Source organism: Haliotis asinina, chromosome 10 (genome assembly GCF_037392515.1).
Source record: "Haliotis asinina isolate JCU_RB_2024 chromosome 10, JCU_Hal_asi_v2, whole genome shotgun sequence".
In the NCBI taxonomy this organism is placed as follows: domain Eukaryota; kingdom Metazoa; phylum Mollusca; class Gastropoda; order Lepetellida; family Haliotidae; genus Haliotis; species Haliotis asinina.
Genome location: NC_090289.1, coordinates 55,618,461 through 55,643,651, shown reverse-complemented (window position 1 = coordinate 55,643,651; position 25,191 = coordinate 55,618,461). Strand labels below are relative to the sequence as shown.

Sequence of the window (25,191 nt, the reverse complement as noted above, 5' to 3'; positions counted from 1 at the left end):
ACACCACCCGGTTACATATGGTTACAACTGTCGCAAGAATTTAAAGAACATTTAAATGCATATAAGAACCCCAAGGAGGATCTCTATGAAAAAGCATGTGTAGGTCAGAAACAACAGACAGGACTGAAATAACACTGTGTAGGGTCAGGAACAACAGATAGGTCAGGAACAACATATTGGACTGAAACAACATTGTGCAGGGTCAGGAACAACATTGTATAGGTAAGGAAGAACAGATAGGACTTGAAGAACATTGCATAGATCAGGCATAACAGAGAGGACTGGAACAACACTGTGTAGGTCAGGAACAACAGATAAAACTTGAACAACATTGTGTAGGTCAAGAACAAGATGTATTTAATAGAACCTTAACAAAGTTATTGGTCTGATTTGAGGATATTCCATCGGTATTCCCATCAAAAGTGTACCTCTGCTTCACCCATCTTACATCATCAGTCTTGTTAAAGATCACATATACTCTAGGGGGTGCAAATGCATAAATCACTCACTGGCATCATTATAAATGAAACCCCATCATTAAAACTGCTCATTTCAATCTTTAATTACCTCAAATCGACCTCAAATTGTGACAACAGTGCACAATTCTCAACCGCAAACGAAATTTCAACCACTCAGAGCGGCACGTCTCCGTGACGTAATAGTAGGTACAGATATGAGGGTCTATGCTGAATTCATCTACATTTCAGGGGGTAAACTATTTCATTCACAGGTTTGTACAATCCTGAAATCGTGACAGCTGTTATGAAAAATGAAAGCTATATTTTCTCACAAGCTACTATCATTCAGTTTTGTCTCCTGCTTTGCCTAGTTTCCAAGTTACAACCCTTGTTTTCATAGACGATTCTGTCAAAATCACTTGGTGTCGCTGGTTTTAATTCACGTTAGGTGGTATAAACCTACACGTTATTTGTCATCATTCACTTGATGCTCAGTTAATGAATTTATAACAGGTATAATTAGTGGTAACGCCACTTAGATTACCCGACAAAGGTCTCCATTTGGCATTTCTTTTGTCTGGATCGATCAAAGGATAAAACGCTGATTGGTTAATTACTTTTAAGCGGATTTAAATGGGGGATTTGTCAAAAGGTAGTGTTTATGTATGTACATTTACTAATTTATACTGAGTACACTCTGTTGTGTCTGTGTCTATGTAAAGCAACACCCTTCTTTCAAAGGATCAACTGCCAATACATTGATTGATTGCTCATTATTGGCTAACTGAATTACTTTTTTATAAGAATGACACACATTATGCAATTAGTTGGCAGGTGTGCTATCTTGGGTGACCAATGAGACTATACAGCAATGTGAAAAACCTGAAATGCTTCATCACGTTTTCGTATATTAGACTGTTAAAAGACACATCATTTGGGAAATCTGCAGATGAATTATATATCACTCACTTTTGTGAATATTGATGGATGCATTCCCTGAACAAGGTAATAGCCTGACATTGCTCCCATAACTTTCAATTTGTTTTAATTTTAACATTTTCATTTTCTTTTTATTAAGTTGTCGTAGCTTTCAACAGTATCATTGGTTTCGTCGTGAAGTGTAATGATGCAGATGACATAAACTAGTGCGTGTGTATCTAGATATTACATTCCTGTTATTGTAGATTGCTTCTTTTCACAAAGTTTCAAAATGCGTACAAGTATGATTATAAAGTAATTAGGATTATGAGACCAAATATAAAGACGTATATTGAAAAGTGTCAACATACTGGTGAGTGAACCTTTACAAACCAAGTAAACTTCACAAGTAAAGAAATTTATCATGCAGTATTTTCACTTCGACCCCGACCTGACTTATGTTCTGTTACAGGTTGTGTAATTCAAACTCCTTTTCTTTATGATTCAAATACATCTTTAACTACTAGTAGAAAGTAGTTTTGATTTTCTAACTTGATGAAAACAAACCATAATCTCATTAATTCAAATGGACTTTAGTTTGAGACAATTTTCAAAAATGGTGGCGCCCTGTCTGAGGATGAATGCTATTCAAGTTTGTTTTCACCTACTTACAAAAGCAAAATTACTTTCTACTGGTAGTAAAATATGTATTTTATTGATGGACATTTTTGCATGACATTGCTTATACCAAAACAATTTCACTCTTGGAAGGGAAGTGGAGGTCAATAGAAGAGGACTCGTTTCTAGTTACATGATTGCAGCAATGACATTCCATTTTCTATAAAAGTGTTTCATGTTGATGTTTTTCTTATCGATAAATTTCTCTGTCTCAGAAAAGTCCTTTAATAATGCTCTGTAGATTGTGAAGCTGCGTTTGTGTCCTCTTATATTCATACCAAAAATGTGGCGCTTTGGTAATAGAATCATGTGGTTGAGTAAATGGTTTCCACTGCAACAAAATAGAATATCTTGGTTAGGCGTTTCGTACATTTTGCCAAGAAACTGGCTTATGAAATTGTTAAAATTCAGCCCAGAACATTTTGACCAGTTTTTACAACGGTTATTTTTCCAATCAACGTTAAATTACGTCTTCTCATAAAATTCTTTTTATATTTTCAAGTCTCTTCTTTGTATTGATTACCCATAGGTTTTCTAAATGAGCATTTAATTTGATTCCCAATACATCAAAATTCTCCTTATGCCAATCTAGCTTATAATCATGAGATAAAACTGTTTGACTACCTGCCATTGAACCTATCTTGATTTTCTAACTAACGGACTTTAGCCCGTGACTTCACGATTTTCAAAAATGGTGGTGCCCTGTCTGAGGATAAATGTTATTTAAGTTTGTTTTCACCGACTTACTTTAAAGTTACTTCTCACTGGTAGTAAAATATGTATTTTATTGATGGACATTGAGATTTTACATGATATTGCTTATAACATAACAATTTCACACTCAGAAGTGAGGCGGGGGTCAATATAACATTACTTACGATAATATTGTCACTTCGACCACAACCTCGCTTCTGAGGAAGAAAGCGTTATATTCATGCAAAATACTTTTGGTCAGCAATGTGTAGTAAGGAGTCTTGATTTTATAAAATTCGATGAAACTTGAACTCCATTTTCTATCCTGGATGTGTGGTAGGAGGGGAACCATCCAATTTAGTATACCACAGGCTACCACAATGCTCGCTTCGCACACACAAACAATCAATTTAAGCACAAACTATGTGGTCCGGTGAAAATCTGTGCATAGTGACACCATCACCCAACCCCCAGGAGCAATTGACGGCAACACAACAATTCGGCATGTCTTTGATGACGTCGAGAAATCAGCAAAATGACGAGCTTCCTACACATTTTCTATACAACTGACTGAAAATCGTTCCTTCTATGACGTCACTGCAGGGCTCTGGTGACAGAGTCACGTAACCTGTCTGTAGTTTCGTTTGCGGGGAAGAGAGAAGAAGATAACTTTACCATAAAAAAAAATGTGTTCCGTTTATGACTAACCAGAAGTCTTTCATATGCAGTGGTAAAAAGAGTACCAAAATATTGAGTTTAGTCGTTCTTCAGTTGACTCCTTTTCAAATCAGCAAACCTTGCTTAACAAATCAATCCTGGCATCTCAACACATGAAGGTGTATATTGTACAACCTGATCAATAATCTGTGATGGCTCAGTAAACAAATCCCTTCTTGTCAACTTACCACATTGAGGCTGAAGATGATGACAGGTGCTGTATAGAACAGAAACAGCTTCTTGAAAGGATTGATCCTTCTTTCCCGGTGTTTGGGTTCTTCACTGAAACAAGTAACACACTGTTCAGTGAGTGTGAGTGAGTGAGTTTAGTTTTACGCCGCACTCAGCAATATTACAGCTATATGGCAGCGGTCTGTAAATAATCGAGTCTGGACCAGACAATCCAGATATCAACAACATGAGCATCGATCTGCGCAATTGGGAACCGATGACACGCGTCAACCAAGTCAGCGAGCCTGACCACCCGATCCCGTTAGTCGCCTCTTACGACAAGCTGAGTCGCCTTTTATGGCAAGCATGGGTTGCTGAAGGCCTATTCTACCCCGGGACCTTCACGGGTCCACACTGTTCAGAGATGGAGCTAGGACTCAACAGACAGAGCCATACCTAAGCATAAATATGGCTGCAAGACATCATGCACTTAACAGACAAAGCTATATCTTGGCATACACTAGACTACAACAAGTTGTTATATAGACAGACAGCAATATAGGCTTCAACACTTTGTTAGTGTAGCATAAACTGGCTACAACAACTGGTTACATCCTGCTGACTACCACTACTCACCATTCACTGCTCACTACCACTATCAGCCACTCACTGCGGCTACCACAACTGGCTACTCACAACTGGTATCCACTACTGGCTACTACTGGCTGGCTACTACTACTGACTACTCACTGATGGCTACCACTTTTGACTATTAACTGCTGGATACCACAACTGGCCATTCACTGCTGGATACCACTACTGGCTTTTCACTGCTAGATACCACTACTGGCTATACACTGCAGGCAGCCACTACTTGCTACTCATTGCTGGTTATCATTACTGGCTACTCATTGTTGGCTATCACTACTGGCTACTCATTGCTGGCTATCACAACTGGCTACTCACTGATGCTCCTTCATGTCCAACCGTGTTGGAGTTCGCAGCAACATTGTGTTCTCCCTGCTCAGTGGTGGCGGTTCCTGTAGCAGACAAGTTATAGCTGATATACAGGCATCAGAACAGTCATTAGCTGTGAGATGAACACTATGTTTCCAGGATGTCATCTGACCAATACTAACAAGCGTACACTGATTTCTGGTCATCTTGCCACTGTGACCCTAAAAAATGTGCTACCCTCATTTTGTTACTGATCATGCTAGCTCCCTTATGAGACATACCGTTACACCTGGCTTCTTTCCATCTGACTGGGATGAAATAAGAGCCTCAAATTTGGCCTTCTCCTCTTCCCGGAAGCGGATGAGGAGCCAGATGAGAGGGAAGAAGAACAAGCTGGACACAAGCTACAAAACAAAAAAATACTGGCCATTCTTGAAGATGAAGAACCAAAGAAAGCTGAATATGGCAAATATCCAAGCTACATGTTGTGGCTGTGTAAATAATCAAATCTGGACCAGACAATAAAGAGAATGATATCAGCATCAATCTATGTAATGGGGAAATCATGACAGATTTTAACCAGCTCAGAGATCCTCACTATCAAATTCTGTTAGTCAACTGTTATGACAAGCACTGCCAGCTGAACAGAAATTATATGTTCAGTTAGGGAGACAAAAAGATCATGAATGTTTTGTTTTGTACCAGGTGCTTGTACTTTTGTCAGCTATCTCATGCCCACATACCAATATCTTCCCTGTGTCCAAAGACATTTTGCCCATCCAGATACTGTTGAGAAGGGATTGACATGCAGTCTGAGACACAAACTTCTTGTTGTCTGCTTCCACTGCAATGAGGACAGTGGTGGCCCTGCCCCAGTTCTCCAGCTCTCTTATCAGCAGGTCCTGAGCCTTCTGCTCATCAGAGTTGTAGCAACTGTTGAGGACTCCCACGGCCAGGTCTTCAAACTCACTGAAAATACAGATCAGGTGGCATTGATTAGAGAACACAAACTGCTAGGTCCTCGAACTCACTGGGGACACAGGACAGGAGAGAGGTCCCTGAACTTACTGAGGACAAAGGCAGGTTTAAAAAAAAGAGGAAACAGGGTAGAGAGGGGAGACACCTTCAAATTCACACCAAACAAGAAAAGGTGTGAAGATATTCTAAAGCTCATTGGAGATACAGGGTAGAAATCAAGAGGTCTTGAAAGTCCCTGTGGACAATGGACACAAGTGCAGGAGGGATAACACATGAGCAAGCGAGCGGTTTTATATTGCTTTTAGCAATATTCCAGTTATATCATGGTGGGGAATACCAGAAATGTGCTTTACATTCTACCATTGTGGGGAACTGAACCTGAATATTCAGCGTGATGAGAGACATTTCAACCACAAAGCTAACCCGCCGCCATTACTGGGGATAAAGGGCAGATTAAAGATTTCTAACTGCAAGCTTTTCTGACATTTCACATTGACATAAAAGCATGTCAGAGATCAACTTAAGGGGTCTATCGGAACCTGGACTGACTCACTTCGCATTTGATTCCAGTGTCTTCATCAGCTCTGCATCATCTGTACGCTTGCGCAGAGCCTTCAGAATGCTGTTAGCAACCAGAGCTGCAGCAGTTTGCTCCTGAAACAATTGTCTCAATCAATGCTTGGAGACGTACACTCTCAACAAAAGAGGGCAATATATTATGTTCTCCAGTCTGTGTACAACTTCCGTTCCCCAGACTGTATATGATTTGCAATCTCCAGCAAGCATAAGACTTAACATTCCCCAAACTGTGTAAAACTTATGTAACCCATCTTACATGTGACAAGTCAGACTTACATTGCCTTCCTTCCAAAACAGTATTGCCATCTCCTGCCTGTTCATGAGGACAGACCAGATGAACAGCTCCTGGATAGGACGATGTAACACCACATAACCACAGTCCTGTGGCACAGACCCAGCCTCTGGCTCTGTAACATCAAACAAAGCAGATGTAATGAATCTTTATTTGGTTCTCAAACACAAAGAAATGTTGAGATCAATACATTTATGTCTGCAAAGCATACTGCATATGCCTTTATGTCTTTAGTCACAATTTAGTCACAATTCAAAACCCTGAGCCGTTTATCACATTAGTGTAATGGATGCCAAGCATGATACCTGGTGCACTAAGCAGCTGTTCTGTGTTGAGTTCTTTGTAGCGCTTGTCTGTCAGGTAGTACGGTTGGTAGTAGTCCCCAATCAGATCCTGCAGCAGATGTCCAACATCTACCAGGCTGAACTTGTGTACCTACAGAAACACAGATATACATGTGTACCACAACAGCACACAGACATACATGTGTACCGCTACAGCAACACAGACATACATGTGTACCACTACAGCAACACAGACATACATGTGTACCACTACACCAACACAGACATACATGTGTACCACTACATCAACACAGACATACATGTGTTCCACTACATCAACACAGATATACTTATGTACCTCTACACCAACAGACATACATGTGTACCACTACAGCAACACAGACATACATGTGTACCACTACAGCAACACAGACATACATGTGTTCCACTACATTAACACAGATATACTTATGTACCACTACATCAACACAGACATACATGTGTACCGCTACATCAACACAGATATACATGTGTACCACTACATCAACACAGACATACATGTGTTCCACTACATCAACACAGATATACTTATGTACCTCTACACCAACAGACATACATGTGTACCACTACAGCAACACAGATATACATGTGTACCACTACACCAACACAGACATACATGTGTACCACTACAGCAACAAAGACATACATGTGTACCACTACACCAACACAGATATACATGTGTACCACTACACCAACACAGACATACATGTGTACCACTACACCAACACAGATGTACATGTGTACCACTACAGCAACACATATATACATGTGTGCCACTACAGCACACAGACATACATGTGTACTGCTACAGCAACACAGACATACATGTGTACCACTACAGCAACACAGACATACATGTGTACCACTACACCAACACAGACATACATGTGTACCGCTACATCAACACAGATATACATGTGTGCCACTACACCAACACAGACATACATGTGTACCACTACATCAACACAGATATACATGTGTACCACTACACCAACACAGATATACATGTGTACCACTACACCAACACAGATATACATGTGTACCACTACACCAACACAGATATACATGTGTACCACTGCAGCACACAGACATACATGTGTACCACTACACCAACACAGACATACATGTATACCACTACACCAACACAGATATACATGTGTACCACTACACCAACACAGACATACATGTGTACCAGTACAGCAACACAGATATACATGTGTACCACTACAGCAATACAGATATATATGTGTACCACTACACCAACACAGATATACATGTGTACCAGTACAGCAACACAGACATACATGTGTACCGGTACAGCAACACAAACATACATGTGTACCAGTACAGTAACACAGACATACATGTGTGCGAATACAGCACACAGACATATACATATACCTTTGATGCTGTATGACAACAGTACACATCACACATCAAGTGTCATTACAGTCACTCAGTCATACGTAGCCTAACATCATTATAGCCTCACAGTCATACATGTGTCATTATAGCCTAACAGTCATACATGCATCATTATAGCCTCACAGTCATACATGCATCATTATAGCCTAACAGTCATACATGCATCATTATAGCCTCACAGTCATACATGTGTCATTATAGCCTAACAGTCATACATGTGTCATTATAGCCTCACAGTCATACATGTGTCATTAGAGCAACACCTGTCTGTGGAGCACTCACCTCTGCTGATGCTCCATGCACCTTGGAGAGGAGTGTGTACAGCAGGCAGTTCCTGGGAATCTGAAACCACGAAATCAGCATCTCATAATCAGACATCAGATGCCCCCAAGTTTCCCCAGGTGCCAACAAGTACCTGCTGTTGAATAACATCAATACATGTGTTCCCTCCATACACTGTTCTTTATGTCAATCAGCTGACAAAAAGAACAGATGGCCTGGTTAGTTATTTCCACTTATATAAAGTAGACCAATAATTAGCTGGAAATGGAATTCCTAAGCCCTGGCCAATCAGATGTCTCTGATCACATTGATTGATTTATTGAAATCTCTTCATCACAAACAATTATACTGAACAAAATAAGTTAGGGATATTGGTATTTTCATTATTGATATTTCATCAGTGTGTCAATGAATAAATAGAGCCCTATTCATAATTTCAAAATTTACATATAAAGACAAGAATTTTGTATGGATGATCACTTCTTTATTGTGAGGAGTCAAGACGTTTCATAGAATATTCTTACTTCTTCATCAGGTGAATGAAACAATGGAGTACAGCCAGCTATTTATGTACATGTAGGAACAACAACAGTATGACAAAGGAAACACATCTCCCTAGCACTTGGGACTTATTAATATTGGAATAATTCATTATCATTGCTGCCCACTTCATCCTTGTACCTACTGCCAACAAGGCCCACTCCCACTTGTCTCTTACCAACTTGTTACATGCCGCCACTGTTACCATATCACCCATGCCTAGATTAACACTCCCTGGCTTCCCTTGTCCATTATACCCCACCCCATCTGGCTTCCTATTGTTTGTCTAGGCTAACAACCCCCTTGATTCCACTCCTGTCCATCCACCAATTAACTACTGCCTTCCTTTGTCATACTGTTGTTGTTCCTACATGTACATAAATAGCTCGCTGTACTCCATTGTTTCATTCACCTGATGAAGAAGTAAGAATATACTTTGAAACGTCTTGACTCCTCACAATAAAGAAGTTGTCAACCATAAAAACTCATGTCTTTATGTGTATCACTTCTAAATGCCATTCAAAGACTCCAAAATCTACATATATCCCTATCTTTTCTTGTCCAGTATATATTAGGTCAGTTGCCACTTGTTGTATATAAAAAAGACTGCGTGAAACATGTTAAAGTCTATCATTGTATAATATTACCTGATTGTAGAGCCTCAGAAGTCTTGCAGGGGTGAGAAAATCCATCAGACTGACACCGTGGTCCAAGAACAAGTCGACAAAGTTCACACGGTTCAGCTCAATGGCCGTGAACATAACTTGATCAAGTTGGCCCATCTGAAAGTAGACAATAGTGGTAATCACGTAGTATTTCCACTAATTTTGTTCACATCTTCACTCTTCCAATTTCCTGCCTTGATCAAATCTAAATGAAAGCTCAAAGCTTTGGTGTAACATGATGTTAATGTTAAAGTCTAATAGTACGTCTCACAAAAATAACTACCAAAAGAAACAAAAAACAACTTTCACCTAATGACAAGAAAAGACCCAACTCTCATACAGCTGAGAATTGCCTCAAACGTAATAGAACTCATCAGATTTTCATGCTGGGTCATATCTGAAATTCAGTTCTGTTGTCAATGGTATAGACAGTTTCTCACCTCCCATTCACTGTCTGTGAAGATTTCACTCTTGGCAACATCTATCCTGTTCCATGACAGTGCTAGCCTCAACTGATCCATCACCTCATGTCTGTTAGCTGTGGACAGACAATCAACAGGTTGTCTCACACACATCAATGTGGGGATGTAACACTTGGCATTCACATTCACTGAAATCACCTATTGCTCATCCTGGACACAGCTTCCATTATCAGCAGTTCACACTGACCTGTTAGATTTCAGGCCAGTGATGTGATAGTACAAGCAGCAGTATAACATAGACAAACATTTCATCGAGCAAAGATACAGGGTGTCTGTTTGGCCATAGAAAATGGATGAAGAGTGATTATCACATCGTGTTAATCCAAAAGGACAGAAGAACACAGACAGCAGTTCATCCACCTACCTTTCAGGAGTGCCTTCAATATGGCCATGTCTACATCCTTGGTGGACATGCGAGAGTCCAGCTCATAAATCGTGATCAGGTCTTTCTTCTTGAGACAAGTTCGAACCCAGCCCACCCTGGTGGCTAGCTCCTTCTCCCCAAAATCTTTTTTGATCATCTCAGTGATATCTGCTTCCACATCATATGTCAACTCCGGCTGCATTCTGTAGTGTTAATGGAAATATCTACTGTAACCTTCATCAAGTGAGAGTGGTATTATCCAGTACTAAGCAGACTTGCATGAAAAGGGTGACAACAGCTCTCACTGGCAATGTACTAGTTGTAGTAACAACTTCATCTTCACTATTTGTATGGCTGTGCAATCACACAGATGCAGTTTCAGTTTCACGATGACATTGCTTGATCAACTCAAATATTTCACCAGATATTGATCATAATTATATCAAATTTTTCTACACAAGTGCATGAAAAAACTTTACCTATATACACCTTACAAATAATGATAGTACAGTTATGGTCAGTGTAATTACAATACAGTATGAACACGTTCTAAACACGTTCATTCCTTGATGACAATCAACATACATTATTTTTTTCTTGCCGTGATTATCTTTCACTTCCACTTCCTTCTCTGTTGCATGCTGGTAGGCGAACGCCAAGATGTCTGCTGCTCGACCCGAACCCTGTGAAGACATTGCAAATTGATCAATGAACCTTTAACCCATTTATGCATATCGTCATTTTGGGGTAACGGGTGCTTCAGGAAAGCATTTTTCTCCAATTGCTGAAGACAGAAACTTGCAGTATGTATTTGAATGAATCTGAGTAAATTGTTTTAGTGGTAGAATCATTCATATTACTTGCAGAGTTGAAGTTCTTTAATCATGGCCACCTCCAGTGGCAAGGCATGTCCGTTGACAATTCGGCGAAGTGTGACATGCAATGTTTTTTTTATTGGTCCCTATTTCACCTATGCAAGTGCATAAGAATGTTTTCGAAACTTTCGTTCAAAAAGCAATAAAACAAAAATGGTTTGCATTCTTCCCATTACAGTACCATCCCCAAAATAGGACAATATGCAGAAGAGTTAACATAAATTAGGTAATACAGTGGAAACCACCTAAGTAAAAACCACTTAAGTAAACATATCGGATAAATAAACACTATTTTTTGGTCCCGACAAACTTCTTCATTAATCATTACTATTTGAGTCTTGTTAACTAAAATTGGATAAGTAAATAACGCCGCTAAAGTAAACGTTTTTACATGGTCCCTAGAAGTAAATTACTGACCAAACAAGACCTGATAACTAAATTAGCGATCATCACATAATCCGACATGAGGGACATGTGTCAGTCACCAGGTCAATAAACATCCCACTTATGCCTTGCTCTGGCGTAAGCAGTTTACGAGCCCTGATGAGTTGTTCATTGTTATATGTAGCTTGTGAGTATCAGTGAGTAGACCGGTGCAATAAAACATGGTATATTACTTACAAATCTTGTCTGTTACTCTGTCATTTGCAGACAGTTTGGATAAGTAAAAAACCTGATAAGTAAACAATTTTGACGAGTCCCTTGAAAGTTTACTTATCAGGTTACCACTATATATTAGGTGTAGGTGGTGGGAGATCAACCTCTTAACTCTTAAAATTGACTCTTTTAATCTAAAACGTTTCATGGTATACAACCAAACTGGCTTTTATATGCAACTATGTTTTTAACAAACTAAAACCTGAACATTTCATGTGCATTCTTCATCCCATGAAATGTTTTCTGATGAACAAACATAATAGTTGCTGAATATATCCTGAAGTCCTTTGCTGGGGAAGATCATAATGAAATGTTTTCTTCTCATGAGCTTCATAAAACTCTTAAATATGCTCAAGATTATACTGCTGCAGGAACTGAGAGCACGTAGTATCAACTCATGAAAAACTTACAAAACTGTGTTTAGAAACACTCTTATATATTTTTGATAGTATTTGGACGTCAGTGAAACTTCCTTCTTCATGGCATGATGCTATAATTGTTCCAATTCCTTAACCAGGACGTGACCATACTGATTTTTCAAGTTATCAATAAATTTCACAAAACCCCAAGCCCCCAGGCCCAAGAGCAGATAACTCTGAGTGTGAACCACGTAACTCGATCACTTTTCCCCTGAATCAACACAGACAGAATGTGGGGAGGCGGTCGGTCCTACCCCAAGGAGGACTCTTTTCAAAGAATCAGAAACCTCTGCAGGTTTATTCGATTGCTTTTCAAAAGAGATCCTCCTTGGGGTACTCATAAGCATGAAACATATAGTTGGTAGCGGTATTCTGTCTGACAAAACAAACCTGCCTCAAAGCGGAATATCCCAATTGACTGAGATAGCGAAAAAACACACTTACCCTGTCACCTGAACACCACTGTCTGCCAGGCAGGGGCATGGTTAGGTTGTGGGAGTAACTGCCAAGCTTACTGGCCTGAATGGCCGATAACATATTAAAAAAACCTGTTGTAACAGAGGGTGTTGTCCTAAGACCACACTATCTACGGGAATGTGGAAGGCTGATATCGCCTTGGAATAACCATGATAGGGCCCTGACACATTAGATATAAGAGGTTTTACAAATGACATCTGTTGTTGCTGCTGCGACAAAGTTGAGACATCAGTTTATGACAAAGGTGACGGTGTAGAAACAGTAACATTGGAATGGAGATGGAGTGGCAGCTGAATCAGTATGCCTTGCCTGCTTGACACCAGCTTCAGATGCAGCCAAAGTTGAGGGAGCAGCACACAAATCTATAGATTTCTTGCCCTTGGAAGCTTCCTTAGGCTTTTTATGGGGGCTGTGCCCCCAAAATATCACCCCTGCCTGAAGCAGATTTGTGTAGAAAAGCATATTGGCATGACAACTTTTGCGTGTCTTATCCAAGAACGCCTGGCAAAGCGGACGCCCCTGATCAACATGTGCCTCCTCTACGAGGCATCTTAAACACACCAAGTGTGGGTACTGCTGTGGTAAAACCGTGTTACAGGTGATGCAGCTCTTAAACTGCAACAAACAGGAGCAGGCTGTATAAACCTGTACTGCACATAAAGCACAAATATCATCTATAATACACAAGCACGGGCAATATAAAGTATTTATATGAAAGATTAGTGAATAACGAATATAACACTAGACTTCCCATTTACACGATACAAATGGAGACATTGAACAACTGAGCTATATGTAATGCATGACTCACCAATGTAACTGAAAAAACATGAGGCATGAAAACAAACAGATGCAAGTACCACCTAGTAAACCATTAAAGGAAAGCAAGCTGCCTTAATAGATAGCTACCAAATTGTGTTGAAAAATAAATGTGAGTCCGTGAAGAACTGCCATCTTGCAAGTCACAGGGTTAGAAGAGAAGAGAAGCAGGACGCAGGGAGCTAAAACAATATTATGAATGAAAGAAGCAGTGCACAATTTACGTATCAACCGTGCGTTAAAGGAAAAAGTACCATACATTCAGTATTTGCTTCCTTAACACTCATCATAAAGTCGGTTGGAAATTCTGAGAAGAACCATGCAAAAGTTTAAACTCGTTTGCAACAGCATGAAAAGAGAGGTACAAGGTTCACGCTTAGAGTTATATGCTCTTGGCTGGGGGTCCCCGTGGGGGCCTGTAGGGGTGGTCTCACAAGACAAAAACAAGTTTTTTCTTTTGTAATTATTTTATTGTAAAATATAGTTACAACTGTCATAGGATTTTAAAATGGATATTTTAATGCTTATAAGTACCCAAAGGAAGATCTCTTTTGAAAAATAATCCCTCATTTAAGTTAACTCTTCTGCATATTGTCCCATTTTTGGGACATGCTTTTGCAGTGGTAAAATGACACCTCATTTCTTTCTCTGCATGCCAAAAGAAACCAGCTCATAAAATCTGATGAAAATTTAAGACCCTACGCATATATGGGTTAAGCTTGAGAAGAGGCTTATCTAATGAATTATTCCAGAAAAATCAAAACTTGGCTGAACAACAGAAAATTCTTTACAGAATTAGGAACAACATTCTTTACCCAAAATTGGCAGCATATGTTGCAATCTAAAGGACTGGATTTGCCACATCAAGTTTTTGTATCCATATTAGCATTTATGACAAATGACGAATATTCATGTTAGATTTTTTCAGGCAAATGAACTTCAGTGAGGAAGCAATGTAATACACAATGAAAACATATTACTGTACCTTGATGATGACAGCAGGAGTGTTATTCTGAATGGCACTCTTACAAGTCTCCAGAGTGCCTGGCCCTCCCTCCAGAACCAGAAGGACTACTGGAACACCTGAATCACCACAGACAGGCTTAGTCAAACAACACTGTTGGCAGTGATACTGCATCCTGACTTGTATAAACTGACCCCAATTATAACCTTCAAAATCAATGCTGGTGTATATACCCATGTGTAAAGCAACCCTTAATAAACCACATAACACATACAAAACTCCTATAAATATCTGCAAATATAGATATGTGTGTCTCACCTTGCTTTTCTGTATGATGATTGGTTGTGTCAAGTACATGACACAATTGTACTATTTTGTGTAATGACATGGTACAATACCAAATTGTTGATAGTAAGAAAATCGCTTAATTTTAAGCACTGACACTGAAGTTACAATTTACTGGGCTTAGGTTTGAGCATGTTATTCCACAGTCTTTGATACATGCCCTACCAACAGATGAAAAAACAAGTGAACTGATTTCACTGGTTAGATATCCGGGGATATGTCACATGGGTAGCTGATCAGGAAAATTCACATGATTTCATTGCTGGTTACAGGTTTTGCTACTTTGTAGTTAATACAGTATCTTGAATAGAAGGCACTATTTGAAAGTGATTCGTTTAAACAGTTGCTTTATTCCTCTGAACTGATGCACATGCACAATACACACAAAAAGGATCGGTTCATGGAGGGTCAGAGCACATGCTTCAAAAATGGCCGGATCACAACAAACAAAAGTAGCACTCAGAATGGACAAAAGAAACGGAAATTGAACACTAAAACGAAATACGACCCATGAATATCTGAAAAACCTAAACAGTCCATGACACTTTAGGACATATAGAGCATGCCGTTTCCACCTTTGTCAGTACAACTACATCATCTCCACCTGGGTCAGTACAATGACACCATCTCCATCTTGGCCAGTACAACTACACCATCTCCACCTGGGCCAGTACAACTACACCATTTCCATCTTGGTCAGTACAACTACACCATCTCCACCTTGGCCAGTACAACTACACCATCTCCATCTTGGTCAGTACAACTACACCATCTCCATCTTGGCCAGTACAACTACACCATCTCCACCTGGGTCAGTACAACTACACCATCTCCACCTGGGTAAGTATAAACTACACCATCTCCACCTGGGCCAGTACAACTACACCATCTCCACCTGGGTAAGTATAAACTACACCATCTCCATCTTGGCCAGTACAACTACACCATCTTCACCATGGCCAGTACAACTACACCATCTCCACCTGGGTCAGTACAACTACACCATCTCCACCATGGCCAGTACAACTACACCATCTTCACCATGGCCAGTACAACTACACCATCTCCACCATGGCCAGTACAACTACACCATCTCCACCTGGGCCAGTACAACTACACCATTTCCACCTGGGTCAGTACAACTACACCATCTTCACCTTGGTCAGTACAACTACACCATCTCCACCTGGGTCAGTACAACTACACCATCTCCACCATGGCCAGTACAACTACACCATTTCCACCTTGGTCAGTACAATTATGCCATATCCACTTTCATCAGTACAACTATACCATTTCCACCTGGGTCAGTACAACTACACCATTTCCACCTTGGTCAGTACAACTACACCATCTCCACCATGGCCAGTACAACTACACCATCTCCACCTGGGTCAGTACAACTACACCATTTCCACCTTGGTCAGTACAATTATGCCATATCCACTTTCATCAGTACAACTACACCATCTCCACCTTGGTCAGTACAACTACACCATCTCCACCTGGGTCAGTACAACTACACCATCTCCATCTTTGTCAGTACAACTACACCATCTCCACCTGGGCCAGTACAACTACACCATTTCCACCTTGGTCAGTACAACTACACCATCTCCACCTGGGTCAGTACAACTACACCATCTCCACCATGGCCAGTACAACTACACCATCTCCACCTGGGTCAGTACAACTACACCATCTCCATCTTGGTCAGTACAACTACACCATCTCCACCATGGCCAGTACAACTACACCATTTCCACCTTGGTCAGTACAACTACACCATCTCCACCTGGGTCAGTACAACTACACCATCTCCACCATGGCCAGTACAACTACACCATCTCCACCTGGGTCAGTACAACTACACCATCTCCATCTTGGTCAGTACAACTACACCATCTCCACCATGGCCAGTACAACTACACCATTTCCACCTTGGTCAGTACAACTACACCATCTCCACCTGGGTCAGTACAACTACACCATCTCCACCTGGGTCAGTACAATTATGCCATATCCACTTTCATCAGCACAACTACACCATTTCCACCTGGGTCAGTACAACTACACCATCTCCACCTGGGCCAGTACAACTACACCATTTCCACCTTGGTCAGTACAACTACACCATTTCCACCTTGGTCAGTACAACTACACCATCTACACCTTGGCCATTACAACTACATCACCCCTCATCGTGGGCAATATGACTACTCCAACAAATCAGAAGCCACTATTGCCTTACCGGAGCCAGTTGCTGTCTTCTGTTTGGCAATCTCATTCTCAAGTTTCCCACGGAAGGGAATCTCTACAGCAAACTGCTGCTGTGTACCATTGTCAACCAGTATGAAGTGTGTGTGGTTGGGGTCAAGAAATGACTGCTTCGGTTTTGGATCATTTGTAATCCGATGCAGTGCAGGCCACTTGCCCTGTAGGTAGAACACACACAAGCTAAGCAATAAGATAATGTAATGTATACATAATGTTGTCAAGACAAACAAATATGTAACGTTTCATTACAGATTCTTGTTCTGTTGTCATGAAAAACGTAATTATAAAGTTTTCAACACCAAAGAAATTAATCTAATTGCTTTACAATACTCTAATAATACTGTGGTCATACCATATCATCAATGAGGCCTTCCTTGTCCTGTACACAGCCCCAGGGAGCTACCCCAATGCAGATAACCTTCTTGTGAGCCTCTGTGGTAAGCCCAAAGTCTCGCACTGCTTCCCCGACATGCTTCATCACACCGGCATTTGTTCCCCCCGTCACAATCCAGGCATCTACAAAACAATATCTTTTTGTCAGATATCATATCAGTTTTGAACCTTTTATGAATCATTCCTACAAAATAGATCAAACAAGATATCTTCAATAAATTATATGGACTGAATTCCTCCCTCGCTCCTTCAGACTGATCATCTTGCCCATCTGAACCATTTCTGAAACAAGTCACCATGACAACACATTCAGCTAACGAGACCTTTCTCGAAGCAAGACGTATGTAGGTAATATACAGTCACCTGTACTGAGGGCAGCTTTCATCAGGCCCCTCCTGAACACTTCCTTCAGCCGAGTCTTCATGTGGAAGTTCTTGGCACCCCCAGTTACCGAGATGAGAAGATTGGGCATCTCCAGCCCCCATCGGTCAGTCATCAGTTTCAGCATGGTTGTCATACTGGTTTGATGGTCAGCACGTACATACTGGAAGATTTCCACACATAGGTGAGCATGCTCATATTGAAACACTGGCCACATATTGGTCATCAATCCAGTACTGTGGCATTGTCATCAATCCAGTCCTGAATTGTTGACATCAACCCAGTACTGAAATGTTGTCATCATTCCAGTACTGAAACACTCTAATCACCCAGAACTAAACATTGAAATCAATCCAGTTTTGACATGTTGACATCAATCTAGTATAGAAATGTTGTCACCAATCTTGAACTGAAAATGCTGTCATCAATCCAGTACCGAAATGTTGACGTCAATGCAGTACTGAAATGTTCACATCAATCCAGTACTGAAATCTTGACATCAGTCCAGTAACTGAAATGTTGACATCAGTCCAGTAACTGAAATGTTGTCATTAATCAAGTACTGAAATGTCATCAATCCAGTACAGAAATCTTGTTATCATCCAGTCTTGAAATGTGTCATTGACCTAGAAATGGAACTGGGGGACATAATACACAGGATAACATTTTCATGTCGATTAAAGGGTCAACTTTGAATGAGCTCATCTACCACCATATACGATACTGATCAGCATGCACACAAGTGGTCATACTGAAACACTGGCCACACATATATCAATAATGTCAAACATTCTCAACAGACAGATTTATGCAGTTATCACTGATATCGTACACATATTGCCAAAAGTGGCCAGCTGTTAGGAATGAAAAGAAACCTTTTGTTCAGTTGAGAGTGAAACAGTCCTACCTTGCTAACATGGTCACCGTATCCTGGAAATTCCATCTCGCCGAAAGCATTTGTTGGATAAGCATTTGTGTCGTTCCTGGGGTCCCATTTATCGCCTCCCTTGCGCAGGAGTGATTCCTGAGAATGCCATGACTTGACATATCCACACAGGCAAAATGGGTCACTGACCTCTCTACAATTTACAGAAAAGATTCCTAACAATTATGTTGAGAACAACACTTTTTACAGCTCATTTTGATAAAATATTGTCAGTGGTTAAGTCTTAGTGGTGCTGTGAAATTGCCAAATAACGGCTTAAATGATTATACATAAGATGCTGGTGCTCAAAGCTTCACATCATATGCTATCTAATATCCGAAGCATATTCCTGTTTGGTCTTGAAAAGTGGCACATAGTCAGCTGCTTAAAGGACAGACAATTTCTTAAGCTAAATTTACAATGCACACTCAATATAGTGAAAGTAAAAGAAAGAACAATGCATAATATCATATAATTTCAAAACATTTGCAACTGTCAGCTCATAATGAACATTTGCAGAATGGGACAACATACAAGCAGTGAATTATTAACATCATTCGGCAAACACTGATTACGTTTGTTCCTACTACTTACAGACAGCAGGTGTCTTACCTATGTGCAGACTTGGAAGGTGTGTGCACAGGTGGCAAACTAGAAAATAATGTCAGTTAGGATTAGGAAGTGTTTGGCAGAGTCAATCATTGGTTAGGTTGATTTTATGCTCCAGTTTCATGGTGTTTGTTAAAGAACAATGAAAATGTTTTGGACATTCTCACAGTGATTACATACCGACTGTTAAAGAACAATGAAGATCTTTTGAACATTCTAAAGCTCTGATTTCATATTGACTGTAACTGTTATCTGCTGGACAAAATGGCAGGATTTGACAAGTAACATATCTTATTGCACCTCTAGCACCTTTCAGAAAGTTATTGACTGATCTCACACAGCATCTTTCTCTCAAGACAAACTTGTCTCTTCAGCTATAACGTGATTATCACCTGGGAACAATATTGTCGGAATTCTTACAAGGATCAGCAAAGTGAAATGTCACAAGTGTGTATATCATGGTAATGTCATTATATCAGCGTCAGGAGAAATAGCACACAAAACAACATGTACCTGAGTAGGAACAGGAACAACATGAACAAGAACACAGGGAGGGTCATCCAAATATGTGATTGGAATTTGGGGAGGGTTCTTATTCTCAATTCAATAATCTCAAATCTCAAAACAATTTACCAGTACCCATGAATGGAAAGTCCAAACCAACTTGTCTTGTATTGATTTATTACTTTGGGTGAAACCCCAGAACAGCTGTTGTTAGAACAAGAATGGCACTCAAGGTGAAGTAAAAACGAGGAATATCAGTCAGTCATTGGACATAACAGGAGGAGGAGACATTGTTGGTTCACCTTATAAAGTATCATTCTCATATCTATGCTAGAGCAATCGCATCCTCAGGTGAGACAGTGTTTAACACACATCAACCAATTACACTGACTGTTATAATGTAAATGAAGCTAACAGCAATAAGAGCTCTAGAAGCTTGAGTGCCAAGACATGAAAATAAACAAGAACAGGGAAATTCATTACGTACTTAGAGACTTTACAAAAAATGTGATCATTAGTGTGCTGGAAGATCATGTGCTACTGAGTTTTCTTGATCTGAGATGTTATTCTAAGTTGAACATAGCACTGATAAGGTAGACGATGACAGCTTCAGGCAACAGCTGTTTGGACTAGACTACAACACTGGTTAGCAAAGCTACAGCTATATTTCCATCTTTACATGCATGACAAGGACCAATGGCTTGGGTAGAGTAAGCCAGTACACAATCATGTGGTTCACACTGACAGACAGGCCACACACTGTGACAGTCGGGCACATCATGATCCAACACAGCCTGAATGACATGCATGGATTAGTAGGACATACTCTACTCTGTCAGGCTGGGAGCCATTGATATTAAAGGGAACCTGTACTGCATGAATATTACCTCATTTCTGATTGGTCCCTTAAAAGAAAATATCATTCAACATATATTCATAAAAACAGTTATAAATCAAAACTGAAGAAACATGAACACAATATCTTCTACTGTTTATAGTTGTGTCAACAAGACGTAAGTGCATACGTGAGTGTGTGGGTGAGAGAATGATTAAGTGAGAGAGTGAGCAAATTGGGTACAACTCTGCTTCGAATAGTTTCATGTCATACCTGGAAGTGGTAGGAAATCTCACTAAAGAGCTCTTTGATGGGTGGGATGGTGGCACTGGTTTAACATTTTAACAACAAAGATCATTGTCAACAGATCCCAACAGACCAGAGCTGATATTCGTGGTCATGAGGAAAATGGAAGATGCATGAATGATTGTTTGGATCATGTGGAATGCATGCATGGATAGTTCCGATTTAAATTATATTGGATACATGCATGGATAATTCAGTGTTTCAATCATGTGGAATGCATGCATGGATAGTTCATATTTAGATTACATGGGATGCATTGATAAACAGTTCAGATTTGGATTGTATGGGATACATAGATAGTTCAGATTTGGATTGTATGGGATACATAGTTCAGATTTGGATTGTAATGGGATACATAGATAGTTCAGATTTGGATTACATGGGATGCATCCATAGATAGTTCAGATTTGGATTATATGGGATGTATGCATAAATAGTTCAGATTTGAACTGTATGGGATGCATGCATAGATAGTTCACATTTGGATCACTTGGGATGCATGCATAGATAGCTCAGATTTGGATTGTATGGGACGCAGGCATGCATGATTCAGTGTGATACCTGATTAAATAATTTTGTAATTGAGTATGGTGACCATGATTCTGTGTGGAGCTGATGGATGATGAAGATGATGCATCAATATGTATAAAATGTAATATGATAATTGAAGATTATTGACAGCAAGACATGTCCTGTTTGGGATCTCTGACAAGATCCAGTACAATGTTGCTACTTACCCTTTGTGTGAATCCTTCTTCACAGGCTTCTCAACATATCTTTTGCATTCTCGTCGTTTGATGTTCTTCAAGATCCAGCGAATATTAGGATCTACATTATCCTAGATCAAATCAAACAATCAGGACAATCACTATAGACTTTCAATATGCTGGCTAAACACTAAGACTATTACAGTAATCTTAACACTCTCCACACAGTCAGAGCATCACAGTAAGAAACATCTACAAGAAACCTTGCTAGAGCTAGCACAGTGGCAACTCACATCTTTATATATAATCTCTACCATCAGACAATTGGTACACCATGCTTGATATCTTCAGGGTATACGTTCCAGTAAGTCTCCACTTTGCATCTGCAGATAATTTTATTACCGCCCAATGCTGGCTCCACATTCTCGCAGTAGCCAATCAGCTAAGCAGTTGTTACGGCTTGTTGAGCTTGCCAGTGTCAACAGGTAATGGTTACAGCTGCAAAGATTTGCTTGCAGTGCGACTCATATTTAGGGGAAATCATACTAACTGACAGGTCCAAAATTTAAAAAAAACTAATTCTACCTTTTTCGGAGAATGATTTATGTTGCCAATTTTAAATGCTTATTATTTATTATTTAAGAACTGAAAGTGTGTTGTGATGCTCAACTTTTCAGCACAGACACCTGATTGGTTAAAAAGCCACCCAAGGGAGGTAATGAAACTCTCAGACCCATGGATGCATCCAGGATATAATGAAGACTTAATGGAATGTATACCCTTTAGGCATTGAGGATGGGGGTACATTTGCAGTTATTAATATCACCAACACATCACAGTATTACAGGGCCAGATACAACCTTCTGGACAGACAGGATGACACCACATCAATCTCAGGTTGATGCAGATGATGACTCTGATGTCTGATAGAGGATATAGGGTATATGTGCATGTTGTACAAACAGACATAGGTTGTGCACCACTATTGCCTTACCTGCAATCTGTTCCCTGCACCCACTTCATTGGCATTTCTGGCCTGCTCATTGAACTTGAGACTCTGGAGGCTCCCTGTGGGCTGCATCACTATGGACTCATGTGGAGCCACTCGTGCTGTGGCCATGGTTGATCTCACTTGCACAAGCCCATCACCACAAAGCTAAGACCAAAGAGCACAATTTTCTGATTTTTACAATACATGGAAATGATAAGCCACTGGTATTCCTATTTCATTTATTCTGAGTTATGTCACAGTCTGAATCCTACAACACTTCCCTGTTCATTCTCATCTGAGCCAGTGATGCTGTCGGCACATGGTAATTGTTTATCATTGTGAAGCAGGCCCTCTTTTTCAAATTTCATTTAATTTTTGTCCTGAAGAGAATCAATCTTAAATTTCAACATTTATCCTATCTAACTGACTTCCAATTCTGTTCTTATCTAATAGTCCATCAATGCACACCACCCCCAGTCATTGTCATTACAATACATTGTTATCTTTGTGTGTTAATCCAATCTCACTGGCTTTGTACCTATTGCTATCTTTATTGTCTATATTATTTTCTTTGTACATTCTCGCACATGTTGTGTAAACATGTTCTATCTGTCTGGCTATCTGTTGATCCATCCATCCCTTCATCCATGCCTCCACACACATGCGCACACACGCACACACTCTTTGTACAGATTAGGGTTATTACGACATACTCACATATTCAGTCACCCATGAGAACCATCGATATGAATGAATATTTACAATTATGTGTCTGAGCATGTTTACTTGAGCCCTTATTAAAGTGAAATATGCAAAAATGGAATAGGTACATTGCAGCAGTGCAGGCCATGTTAGTTTGCAATGGCTGCACATGGTACTGTGGACTATAACTCTTAGTGCGTTACATACCAAATTTGAGTGTCATGTCAGATCACTAGTTATTAGTACGACAAATTAACAGTCAACATGAGGGTACCATATAGTGCATCAATCACTTAACTACAATATTATATTCGTGAATACTTATTTATATTCATTACCCAATATTCGTGATACATATCATATTCGCTACACATTGTATTCATTGCAGCCCTAGAACTGACTATTAAGCATTCACCTGATGAAGAAACAAGATTTAGCTCTGAAATGTAAAGTAAAGAATAAAAAGAAGTTGTCATCCACAAAACGTGTCATGTATTCATGTTCGTTCAGATTCTAAATGGCCTTTCAAGACGTTTATCACTAATTGGTGAGGTACAAAACTAAGAAAAAGTGCTTTGGTTTCGAGATTTTAAACAATCAAGAACATTTGATATTTTTTTAATTAGTGCATGAACAAAGTATTTCACTGAGTAAGGACACCTGGTGATATGACACGAACAGCTTCTTTGGTCACACATAACCTCATTGAATAATCAGAGATATATTACGCAGATCCACAATGGTTAACTGTTTAGATCTATAATAAATTCATGATTCAGATTTACAACCACAAAACTGATAACCCTTATCGCACACTTTGCCCATGGTAACTGTACATGTACTCACTAGTCAGTCAACGAAATATATAGAAACACTATCATGCTCTCTGTAACATGGTCAAAATATGTTTTGAACATCGACAAAAAACAGAAATAAAGTACAAGTTTACAACTGTGGTGCGTGCTTTTTTTCGATCGTTCACTAGGGATAGGGATATTATGTATATACCCGATACTATTAGGCGTCTTACACGCTTGGGTTTACTTTGATTTATGTCGTTAACTTCTATAAACATTGCGTATTCTCTGTAATGTTTTGAAAAATATGACAATAGTTGATTCTATGGCACATAAGTTCATAAAAATACCCCTGTCGTCAAGATCTGTGACTGCCATTTCACATCTGGTGCGTCCAGTACTTGTCTCTCGGGATGAAAACGCCATGGCGGACAAAGCTGGGTTCTGTGGGGGGAGTTTCGTACGCGAATAAAAATTGCTAACAAATGGAAAAATAACCACCAGATACTTTCAATGAATCAATATTATCCAATATACTCAAATACTACCTGGATCAATTCGATACCAGTCTAGAAATCTCACAAAACAAAGAAAGCTGGTGACGAACTTTGACCTCAGCGAGGTAGTTGTTGTTGTGTCGTCATGACGACAGCTGCTAGGATCAA

At 39.8% G+C, this 25,191-nt stretch overlaps 1 protein-coding gene across 1 annotated transcript in view; it reads right to left on the bottom strand.

The window, feature by feature from the left end:
- Positions 1 to 24,953, bottom strand: part of LOC137298942 (transient receptor potential cation channel subfamily M member-like 2) — a 56,263-nt gene extending 31,310 nt beyond the window's left edge. Inside the window, exons 1-21 of the mRNA XM_067831328.1 lie at positions 24,877 to 24,953; positions 23,031 to 23,192; positions 22,067 to 22,167; positions 19,688 to 19,726; positions 19,058 to 19,229; positions 18,133 to 18,313; positions 17,729 to 17,892; positions 17,351 to 17,534; positions 14,776 to 14,873; positions 11,129 to 11,226; positions 10,544 to 10,746; positions 10,138 to 10,235; positions 9,680 to 9,814; positions 8,493 to 8,552; positions 6,747 to 6,876; positions 6,426 to 6,556; positions 6,124 to 6,224; positions 5,336 to 5,561; positions 4,874 to 4,996; positions 4,602 to 4,675; positions 3,653 to 3,746 (exon numbers count right to left, since the gene is read on the bottom strand). Of these exons, the coding sequence (XP_067687429.1) occupies positions 3,653 to 3,746; positions 4,602 to 4,675; positions 4,874 to 4,996; positions 5,336 to 5,561; positions 6,124 to 6,224; positions 6,426 to 6,556; positions 6,747 to 6,876; positions 8,493 to 8,552; positions 9,680 to 9,814; positions 10,138 to 10,235; positions 10,544 to 10,746; positions 11,129 to 11,226; positions 14,776 to 14,873; positions 17,351 to 17,534; positions 17,729 to 17,892; positions 18,133 to 18,313; positions 19,058 to 19,229; positions 19,688 to 19,726; positions 22,067 to 22,167; positions 23,031 to 23,156 (2,538 nt within the window). The 5' untranslated portion in view covers positions 23,157 to 23,192; positions 24,877 to 24,953. The remainder of the gene's footprint in view (positions 1 to 3,652; positions 3,747 to 4,601; positions 4,676 to 4,873; positions 4,997 to 5,335; positions 5,562 to 6,123; positions 6,225 to 6,425; positions 6,557 to 6,746; positions 6,877 to 8,492; positions 8,553 to 9,679; positions 9,815 to 10,137; positions 10,236 to 10,543; positions 10,747 to 11,128; positions 11,227 to 14,775; positions 14,874 to 17,350; positions 17,535 to 17,728; positions 17,893 to 18,132; positions 18,314 to 19,057; positions 19,230 to 19,687; positions 19,727 to 22,066; positions 22,168 to 23,030; positions 23,193 to 24,876) is intronic.
- Positions 24,954 to 25,191: the final 238 nt, after the last annotated feature.